The sequence below is a fragment of the Harpia harpyja genome, chromosome 5 (genome assembly GCF_026419915.1).
Source record: "Harpia harpyja isolate bHarHar1 chromosome 5, bHarHar1 primary haplotype, whole genome shotgun sequence".
Lineage (NCBI taxonomy): Eukaryota > Metazoa > Chordata > Aves > Accipitriformes > Accipitridae > Harpia > Harpia harpyja.
The window spans coordinates 35122020-35133501 of record NC_068944.1 but is presented as its reverse complement, the minus strand read 5'-3'; the positions used below and the strand labels follow the sequence as shown (position 1 = coordinate 35133501).

The following is an 11482-nucleotide window of genomic DNA, read 5'->3' as shown; positions in this document are numbered from 1 at the left end:
GATCCCTCTGGAAGAAAATAAAGCTTATAGTGAGGAAAATACCGCGCGAGAACTATAGCAAATGCACCCAGTAGAATAAGCAAAACTGAAGTTCCGCTTACAGATAATAAAGCAAATACAGCTTAATGTTAAGATGGAGAAAAAGTAACACCCGCCTCCTCCTCCTCCTCTGCACACACACACAACTTGTTTACAAAAGTGCCTTGTAGTGACTGCTGGTGGTGTCACTCCGTCCCATGCCCCAGAGCTATCACCGGGCCTCATGGGAGATGTGACTACAGCATCGGACATGGGACTGTTTGTTCACTCACTTTCTGTGAAGAGAGTTTTGAACTGTGTTTTGAATAGACAGCATTTTCTTTGTGTGGTTGGTAAATAACACAGAGCAAAGTTAGTCAGCAAGTTGCATAGCTTCTGCATTCTGATTCTTTGGAGCCCTTTTGTACCAAGCTTGACAGGATGTTTTTAACAGAATGTGACCTCACTGGGATACCAGAGGTAAGGAAAAAAGTTATTGGGGCTGTTGTGGAATATTTTGCACAGAGCTGACCGAAAGCACTGCTTTAATATGCCTCTTGGAAAGAAGATGGTTTCACGGTGATACAGTCAGCACCTTGTTTAGTGAAAATCAATGTCTCTCACTCCTTCATAAGTTATAGGAAGTCTTAATAAGATTTTCTATTTCCCACTTACGGAAAAAGACGCTGATTTGCAGTCTCAGAACGATTATGTGCTTGTTCTAATGTGTTGAGCAAAGGCCTAGTTCTAGTGACAGAACATCAAAATGTCTTCTTTCTAACACAGAACAGAATAAGCAGATCAGATCCAGTTGTTCCACCAAGTCCCAGAAGCAGCAGCGCGAGAATTGGAGCGGTGGCAAACCCCAGAAGACCAGGCGACAGCGACCTTCTGGACACCCCTACCCAATCCCTAGGTAAAGGTAAGAAGGAAAAAAACCCAAACCGGTATCAGCGCATTTTCTGGGTAAGATCACGTGTGGGTTTTCATCGCAGACATTAAAGCTGAGGCCATCGTTTGTAGTTTTGCTTGGACGTAGAGCAAAGGGAGCTGTGGTACCCTGGGGGATGTGGGGCCGTGCGGGCACCCCCTCTCCTCCCTCTGCTGGTCAGCCCCAGGGAAGGCGGCCGCGGGTGGTGGGGGGGACCCGGCACCCGGCTGCCACCCCCTCTGGGTGGGGGGAAAGCCCTGCTTGCTTGCTAGTGGCTCTTCGGGGTGTCTTTCGTGTGTTGCTCATGCTTCTAAGCACCAACAACCTTAGGAGGTAGTGATGCAAGGTTCGGCAGCGGTAAAAGAAGGGAGAGAAATCTGAGTGTTCAAGAAGTTGGGGAAGATGATGGGAAAAAAAAAAAGGATGTAGTTCAGATATTTATTAATACAGTATAAAAATATTACAGATTCCTGCTGAGTATCTGAGTGTTTTGTTTACATTCAGGATCTAAAGGGGGGCTTATGAAAAATGAAAGAAAAATGCATTATTACACAAAATAGCTTCATGAATATAATAGGCATCTTGTTGTTCTGACATGGAATTAACAATATGTGATCTGCTTTACTATGTATACCAACAGAACAACAAAGCTTCATTGTTTTTGTGGTCAACAATTGTTTTTTTCCAGCTGGTACAGGTGACTTACTTAAAAAAAAAAATTAAAAAAAAAATGGTTTGGAGTCACTGATAGAGCAGTGAGAGGAAATGAAGTTCTCACAGTATGTAAAACTGTTATTCATACTTAAAGACTTGCATAACAAAGAAATCTAAAATTAGGCTTTTAAAATTGGAAAGTTTTGAGTGCTGCTGACAATGAAAGTGTTCTCTGGTAAATGAGGATGGAAAAGTTTGCTCATTTACTTATGATAAATAGATTTGCTTTTTACTGTAAGGCACATAAAGAACTAGAGATTTGTTTTTTCTTGTGATCTGTTAGGAAGTGGATGGGTTGAACTTCATTTAGTAGTATAAAAGATGCAGTTAGCGCGTCACTGCTCCCAGTAAGACAGGGTAATGACTTTGGTTTGACAAAGCATTTACAGTGATACTTTAATAATGTCAAACTTGCTACTGTACTTTGATCCACTGGCATGTGGTAGATAAGCTGCAAGCTCTGTCCTAATTAGAGCAAATATTTCTTCTGAAGAATCTTCTAGAGACAAGCTTGTTCTTTGAAGTAGAAGTCTGTCAAACGGGGATGATTGAAGATGATGAATTTGTATTCACAACTTTGGTGTATGTGTTGCAGTGATACTTCTGGTCCTCATCATGGGTCAGGTGTTGGGTATTGTACAATAGAAAACCAGATTTTATATACCAAACAGCTAATGATACAGACATGAGACAGCAGTTGATAGAACAAATGTGATAAATTATTCAGGCATAAAAAATACACCCAAAGTGTTAAGATGGAGTTTTCTGATTTTGATATCTTTCTACAGCTGTGTATGTACTGCTAGCGTTTTTTTAAATGATGATTTTTCAGTGTCTCACCCACTATAGGTAAACTGCCACCAATAGGTGGAAGCTTGATCGCTTTTCGACCTTCAGGCAGGGAGAAGCTGGCAGGGTGGGATACAGTTTACTTTGTCCCTGAATTTGAACAAGAGAGTGCAGAAGTTCAATAAAGTAGACTATTCAATATTTATGAAAGCTACGATGGAGAAACCAGTAGAGGTCAGTACAGAGCGCTTGGAGTGCCAAGGCTTTGTATATTTATGCTCTGTACTTTCAATCTTTAACTTTTCCTTTAAAATGTGGTAAAGGCTTACAGTGGCTTACAGTCAATATTCCTGTCTTCTTCAAAAGGTAGATTAAAAATACTTCGGATAGTATGATAATGTCAGACTGTTTAAACAGACTAATTTAAGCAACAACATGCATTTTGTAGCATGTTACAGCTTGCAGAGAGATGCTGGAAACCTTATTTTGTGGAATCGTTATCGAAACCAATGTGTAATTCTTATTACTTATATTGCAGTGACAAATCAATCTAGCTGGTGGTTATGTAGCAAAAAATAAGGAGAAAGAGGATAATTTTTAGGAAACAAGTTTTCAGGTACTTGAAGTTAAAGTAACAAAAGAGTTTTTCCCATATTAGGTAACAAGTTTGGATAATTAACATTAAGTGTTGTTTTAAAAGTCTTTGCTTTGTGTATATACACATATATACACAGAGAGAGAGAGAGGGGGAGAGGCAGACAGACTCTGTATATAAAGTTGAATTATCTTTTGTTTCACTTTTTAAAGCCATTGTTTGCTCGTGGTTTCCTTTTGTGATTTAAAGCAAGGAAAAGAATCACCACGCATAGTCTGTGCATGAAAAGATCCTTCAACATATATTAGCTGCAAAAGCTCATCTCTGAAAAGCTTCTGTTCAAGCTGTTTTCTGTGGATCTAGAAAGAGCAACCTGCCTGTCCCCATTCTGTTTCCTTGCACTTCAACTAAGTACTTTGAAAACTACCTTGCTGTTAAATTGTAATTGTTGAATATTAAAGAATTACAAACAAATTATCACCAGATAAAGGTGGCATGTTCTATTTTTATTCTAACTTACATCTGCTGTCTATGAGTTTAGGGAGAAATTTTCCAATACCTTCAGAGAGAATAGAACTATAAAAACGGTGAATATTTTTGAAAATCCTCTTGACTTGTTCTGCTTGCCTTTCATGTGTTTCTTTAAATTGATTATGGGGGCGTGGGAAAGTACCCAGCATCTCTGAAAAACATACTTTCTTTTTATTTGCTTCATCATACACTTAAAAGTGATAAAAACTAGACAAGTGCAACCCTTTCTCAGGGGCACTTGTGTGCCATTAGAGCCAGCTGGCATAAGTGTGAACACAGTTCAGAGGACTTTAGGGAAGGATTACTGCAGGGAAGGGATTCCCTGATAACTGTAGCAGCTATCCACACTATAAACTGAGGTGGGAAGGAGATGGAGATGTCATAAACTGTTGTTGCATATCTGACCTGTGATGTGTTTTTTCCACACTTCTGTCACTGTAACATCACACACAGGTCTTCCAGTTCAGTACATCTGAATTTTATTGCGAAAGATCTCCCTTTACATGTGTGGTGTAAAATCCTGGTTTTGGCAAAGTCAATGAAGTCCTGATGTTTGTTTGAGTCAGTGGTGAGACCAGGATCTCTACAGGCTTGTTTCAATGGGGTTTTTTTTCCCAAGGCAAAAAAACCCTTAGAAATAGTCTCATTTCTTTCATAACACAGGGTCCAATCTATCAGTGTGGCATATGAGCGATGGCACGTTAAATGGAAATTTCCATTTTGAGTCCAAATTTCTTACCAAAGGCTTGGATTCAATTCCATTCAATTCTGTTCAGTTCTTCTTCATTTAAAGGGAAGTGGAGAAAGAACTTCTAGTACTGATTTCACTCTTGGCTTTGATTGTGTTTTGAGAAAACAAGCTTGAATCTGAAAGTCAAACCCACCTTCCTTCCCCCAGTGAACTTCTGATATCCATGCCATTTTGGCACACAATATTTTCCTATTGCCTTTTCACACCTCTCTCATTTTTTGTTGGGTAAAAAGGGTGTGAGAAGTTGGATTTTGCTGAGCCACAATGGAACTGCTCATTTACAGTAACTGGTATTCTTCATTAGTTGTGGTTGGGAGGGAGCCCTCTTCCTCAAATGCTGTCCCTGAAACGTAGTGCAAAGGTTGAAGTTAAAGTGGTTCGTATAATACTAAATGCTCTGGTTTTAGCCAGTCAATGTTGAAGTCCAAAAGTCCAAGTATTTCTATTGCTTCAATTAAGTTTGTTTACATGCTAAATTTCATGAACCTCTGGTCTGCTTTTTTTCTGTAACATATGGGATATAAACCCCCAAAATTCAGGGACCAAAACAATGTTGCCAGAAATGTGTAGTTCAATCAAGTATAATGTTATGCTAGAAGTTTTCTATTCTTATCTGTATCCAGATAAGAAGACAGAAGATTACAGCAGAGCTGTTCATGATTAAGGAACAGAAGGTCTATCTTACCACTGAAGTTCTCAGTCTCTTGGTAGATTAATGTATGATATTTTCTCAACTGTGGTATTACATTCTTACATTCTTACAAGCATAGTAACATTATATTCTCATTTTGTCCCTCTTTTCTGATGTCTTTGATTTATTTGTTTGCTAGTTTTAAAAATTTTTCCCTGCAAAGTACCTATGCATAGTTAAATTATCCTACCACTATATAGCTAGGTTTTATGTTTGTTTAAGTTAGGGATAAATTTCTCCATTCTTAGTATATGTGTGTACAGGGGTGACTTCCAACATTTTTGCATTACCTGATATAGAGGTATCTATATAGCTGTGTGTTCTGCTCAAGCATGTATCAAAAAATTGTGGGCTTGTGTCCAGATGGGAATAATACCAATTCAGTCAGTGGTGATCAGTAATCAAGATAGAGGCACTAGTGAAAAATCTCTTCATATAAACAAGGAAACTGTGGCATTTGCACAAGCAATTGAAAAAAATAAGGTTCCTTACCTGTAATTATGTTATCAATCTGCAGAATGCAAAATAACCTAAAATAAATTAGAGCAAATAAATTATAACGATAAATGTAGGCAAAAAAATTGTAATTTCAAACATTCCACAGGGAGAAAAAAGATAGATTTTTCACCCATTTCAGGAATAAAATGGCAGCCTAAAGAATTGGTAGAATTCTGGGAAATGTACTCTATATCACAAGAAAACATCAGTATAAGAGTCATTTTTGGTGGTTCTACCATTTAAGTGAAGCATATCTATCGAGGCAACTTTGCTTCTAAGGTGCTTTGGGGATCAGAAATGGTGCTTTTCCCTGACTATATTACATTGCATGGTATAGCTGGGTTTGTTTTTTTTCACTTGTTCCTGGAGTTCTATTGGGAATTTGTTACCTGTCCTTTTCACTGTGTATCTCAAGTAAATACTAGGCTTTTCTTTTTCATTTCCTCACTTTCTAATACATTAAGAATAAACTTTAGACTCCAGTATCCCCTTGATGTTCTTTGCTTCCCACTGAAATTAATAGGATACCGAATCCAAGTCTTGAGTGTCTTACATATCCCAGGAACAGAAGAAAAGTGGTTGTATGGGGTGGCCTGAAGCTGAGGACCTGTAGCCTTTATAATGTCAACATTAAACCTGAGGTATAGGTGGAGCTAAGGCTTTCTAGAAACTCTGAAAATCACTTCCTTTTCACAGAAAATTTTCAATAATTTCTCTTCTACCTATGTATTTCTAAGAGGTCAATATTCACACCATCACCTTAACTGTAAACCAAATAAATGTGAATTCAGTTTTTGTAGTACATATTAATGATTATGTTTACAAACAAAGTAGTTTCTGAAGACCTTTAGGTTTTTAACAAGTCTCTTCTAAAAGCAAATCTGATGTTTGGCTCTACTCTACAGAATGACTCCTTTATGAACAAATTGTAATACATCAAAAAGATCTTCCATAGTATGTGTTTGTGATTACTCAATAAATTGCAAGGGGATATTAAGAATAGGCTTCACAGAATAGAAAATATGTAACAAGTACATAGTCTTACTTTTTCCTTTTGTGCTTTAAGGGCATATCTCAATTTCAATTGTATGCACTAGGTTCTCCCAACACTGTAAAAAAGCAATGAATAGCAATGTTATTTGACTACATTATTTGGCTATTTTGGGGGGGGTTATGTTGGTCCAGAAAAAGAAATGTACCTTTCTGAAAACTTTTTAGCTATGTTTTTATATATTGTATTTTTATCATTACACTCATATTTTATCTCTCTCTCTCTATATGTAAATGAATATATACAGAACATTATGAAATTACCGCAGGAATATGCTACTTGGGAGCTCATTAATATTTTCTATGATCTCAACAAGTTCATATTGACATTATTTTTGTTCCAGGAATTAAGACGTTTAACTTAAGGAAATGTTTAATTAAAATTAGATGGAATATGGATAAAAGTCTTTAAAAATACTAACTGTGGCTTTAAACTGCACGAAGCAGAAACACATGTCATTTCCCATAAACCTGACTCACAGAAATATTTTATGTGTTTTTCTCAGTAATAATTTTATTAGTAGTTCTCCTACAGAAGTGTTAATCATGTGATTGCATGTGTCAAAAATATTCCATTTTGCTAGCAGATTTATACTACTTCAGAGAAAATGTATGAGTAAAGATTTTCTGGTAGCTTAATGTTGGTGGTAAAGATGACCACAGAGAATGTGAGTGCTTATACCTGGTATGCTTATACCAAGTTCCCTTGCAAAAAAGTGATTTAGAGTAGCATGGATTTTAATTCTTGACCAACCCAATTGCAATCTATGATAAGATGACTGGATTGACTGGATTTGTGGTTAAGGGGAGCATGGGATGTCATCTGCTTTGACTTTAGCAAGGTTTTCAGCACCATCTCCCACAACATCTTTATATTCAAGCAGGGTTGTTATGGAGTAGATGGATGGACTACTCTATGAGTAGAAAACTGGATGGATCATCAGACTCAGAGGGTAGTGGCTAATGGTTCATACTCTGCCCTGATGCCTGAGTTCCTCAGGGGACTGTCCAGAAACCCATCCTGTTTAATAACTTCATAAGTGTCTTGGTGGACAGAGGGTTAAACACTGTATGCTGACAGTGATGAAGGCTAACAAAGCACTGGACTGTATCAACAGCAGAATAACTAGTAGATCAAAGGATGTTGTTATTTCCCTTTACTTGGTACTGATTAGGCCACATCTAGAACATTGCATTCAGTTCTGGGTACCACCATGCAAGACGGATGTTGATCAACTGGAACAAGTTCAGTGGAGAGCTACCAAGATGGTTGGAGGCAGGAGCATATGTCCTGTGAAGAGACTCAGAAAGCAGGGCATGTTTAATCTGGAGAAGAGATGCCTACAGGAAAAAATCATGTTTAGGCAGAGCAATCCTGAGAAAATAACAGTGTTGCAACTTTTGAAATAACATTTTCCTTGTGAGTGAATAGTGCTTCCTGACTCCTCGTGACGCTCACCCATTCCCATGCGTCAGGTGAGCTTGGGTTGTTAAGGAGCTCTAATGAATCTCTAAAGGTTGCGAGAGATTCCCTTGCAGTTAGGCAGTAGATGTAGTGCTGCACTACTTTGTAAGGGCAACATATTGTTTTCACATGGGTAATAATGGATAATATAAAGAATTGGCATTCCAGATGTAATCTAATGGCTTATCCAGGTATCTGAACCTCCTGTGCCTGCTGGGAGGATTCTTCCTACAGAACAGTCCTTGCCATTGCTCCTGGGATGTTGGAAATTTACTGAATACAAGTGTTTGGCCAGGATGGTGAATGCTGCTCATAGGGAACCGATGGCCTATAGATTCTGAACTGTGCCTTGGTTTGATTTGATGGTGCTTATGCCCTGTGTTTGTTCTTGTACCCTGAAATTTGATGTGAATATTTTTGCTTAGGAAGAAAGAAGTGTGTCAAGAAGTCATAAGAAATCTGATGCATTTTTGTCTAGGAGTGAAAATAGTAGAACAAAGGGAATGATTAGCAGATATTTGTAAGCCTGTCATTTCCTTATGCCAAATCAACAGTGAGGAAACAAAGGAAAAGGAAAGGGTTCGTGAGCTCTCTGGCATCATTGGTAGAAAATACTTGGGAAAGTGGAATACATTGTAATCAATCTTGTACTGTATGGATTTATACTCCGGAAGATACTAGGAAGTGGCTGGGAAGATACCAATGTGATCAGCCCTGGAATGGACACAAACAGAATGGTATCAGGATATTCAATCTGTCCCATCCAGATGGCCTCCTGTTAGGCCAGGGAAAGCACCTCTTCTCCACTCACTTCCTCCTGACTGCAGAAGCAAGTTTGATGTATGCATTGTATGTTTACAGGTGTGGTTTGTTGTCCTGACTCAGGCTGTGCTGATCAAATGCAGGAATACCTGGCAGGCAGCACTGCTCACATGACTTGCATAACTTTTAATCACTTTTTCTATTTCTTACCCTTTCCCTTTTCTACTTTTTGATGTTCCTTTTCACCTCTCTGGTTAACTCTTTCCTGCTTCAGTCTCCTCCCCCCAAAAAACTTGCCCCAATTTCTTTCTCCACACCGGTGCCAACTTTGCTATATCTTTTTACCAGCTCAGTATTTCTGATGCCATTGCTGATGTACTCGTGACCTTGCACAGAATTTCTGCTACAGTTGCCTAGGCACTGTTGGCCTTGCATGACTACTCACTAGAAGGTCCCCAGTGCTCCCCTTCAACTATCTGTGAAGTTCAGCCATTGATCCCATAACTCTCAGCTGCCTGTGAAATCCAGCCATTCTCACTACACTATCTATAAAGTTTATTTGCTTCTCACTTTGTTATGTCTCAATAGCTTCTCATTTTCTGTTCATGTTTGCATGGGTAGTGTTAGTATGTCCTGTTCAGTTAGCTTCAACTCCAGGCAGGGCCCATGCAGCAGCCTCGTTGCTTTCCTGAGCCCTAGCACCAATAGCATCACCCTTAGTTGATGCTATCAGTGTACAGTAGCAAAAAAGGTAGGTAATAAACCAACGAATTTAATAGTAATTGGTGTAACTATGTAACATCTTCGCTTTCAGAAAAATAGTAACACATTTATATGACTTTTTTGTTTTAAACATTGAATTTAAAAATTAACAGTACAGTGGGACACCCATACTTCAGGACTCTACATATATGATTTCCATGACCATGTGATGCAGATCTGCAGAGGGAATGAGGACACAATACAACAGATTTGGAGGAGCTCAGAGCAGTCAGGACCATGTGTGTTGCCACTACTGTGGTAAAGGGAATAAGAGATAATGGCATGGGTGATGATGGCTAGTGATGGATCGTTGAAACCTCTTTAGATTCTTTCCATACATCTTGGCACAGGAACCTGTCTGTCAGGGCTACTCGGGAGTTACAGTGCATGAATGAAAATAGGAGCAAACTCCGCCTAAGTTCCAAGCTAATAGAAAGTGAGTAATCTAACATTGTGTGAGGAGGTGTCACCACAGTGACCATGATAAGTAAGCCTTGCTGCAAGGCTGGCGATGGTGTCACATTTGTTTATTCCTGTGGTGGTTGTATGAGAGTTGGCTGGCTTGATATATGGCAGAGCAAGGTCTCATCTGCTTACAGTTACACAAGCAGACCTAGTCAATGAGAGAGGAAGCTTTCTTCTCGTTGCTCCTGGTCACTGAGGACAGCAGGAAGCAGAGCAAGTAAGAGCAGCTGAAGTCACAGCTATCGTGCAGCAGCAGGGCGGGAATAAACACTTGGAAACTGGATGCTGGAAAAGTCCCTAGTTCTAATCCATGGCTAACCCAGATGACTTCAGGTAGTCATCTGTTAATCAAATGGAAATGTGCTCTGGTTTTGAGAGACTGGACCCTACCACAGCTGGAAGGCAAAAATCACAACTGGAATACTATAATTCTCTGGTATTAGGTAAAGAAATAGGTCTTTGAAATCACTGTTTACACTTTTTGTTCTTTAAAAAAAAAAAAAAAAAAAGCACCACACTTTCCTAAATGGTTTTCATTTGAGACTTTAGGAAAATGAGATTGATGCTGCCGATTGTTAACTCTTGTAGACATCATACTCAAACCCATGCTTAGTTGGGTATGTACCTCTTAAAAATGAAAAACTAGAACTTGGGGGTTTTGAATGATTCTTTAACATTTTGGAAATAGCATTCAGTTGACTCATTTTTTTATTATTAAATCTTTACAGTACTTGCCTGCAAGTACAACAAAGAAATAGTGTGCGTAATCATTTCTGTGATTATAGCGTCTGCTGTCCAGTTACAAAAAAATCTGTCCAGAAGAAAGAGAAAATGCAGCACATCCTATTCACCTGTTTATATAATCTTATGGCTAGTGCCATCACAAAGGCATCAGGTTTATCCAGTGATTTCTGGAGGTCAGATTTCATGAGCGAAGTGAATGAGGCACAACGGACAATGCTGACTAAAGATGAAGAGATAATGCTTGTTCTTGTAGTGAAAAAAAGTTCTAGAGATTTTAGTATGAATAAAACTACTTCTGTTTCTGAAACAACGCTAGGGTTGCCAAGAATTTCAATGGAATTACACAGCTGGAATATGATGATATTCTTGGGTGGCTTTTGTTCCTTTGTTAAACCAGAGATCTAATACTATCCAACACTCCATCAAAGATGTATTGCATTTGGTTGTAGTTTTAAAACTCTTCTGTAAGTGCTGCTAAAGAACTGAGATCCCTCATTTAATCAGCTGACAACCTGAGAAATGCTTGTATAAGTTCTACAACTGCATCAAAGAATGGCTGAAACAGGACAAACTCGAAATTCTGATTTCAAACAAGTTTGAGATACAGTTGATTGGGTAAGTAAAGATAAAATCTTGGAGGCCCAGTGTTTTATCTGGGGACTCATTTCACTTGGGTGGACTGTTCTTAGAGCCCTTTTTTGGTAGTCTGCTCTCAT

At 38.6% G+C, this 11482-nt stretch overlaps 1 protein-coding gene across 2 annotated transcripts in view; it reads left to right on the top strand.

The window, feature by feature from the left end:
* Window positions 1-336: 336 nt before the first annotated feature.
* Window positions 337-11482, top strand: part of ST18 (ST18 C2H2C-type zinc finger transcription factor) — a 170772-nt gene continuing 159626 nt past the window's right edge. The window contains exons 1-2 of one of the 2 annotated variants that reach the window (XM_052788228.1): window positions 337-498; window positions 805-940. In XM_052788228.1, coding sequence (XP_052644188.1) covers window positions 460-498; window positions 805-940 — 175 coding nt within the window. In that variant the 5' untranslated portion in view covers window positions 337-459. The remainder of the gene's footprint in view (window positions 499-804; window positions 941-11482) is intronic. The other variant, XM_052788227.1, reaches the window with a different exon arrangement.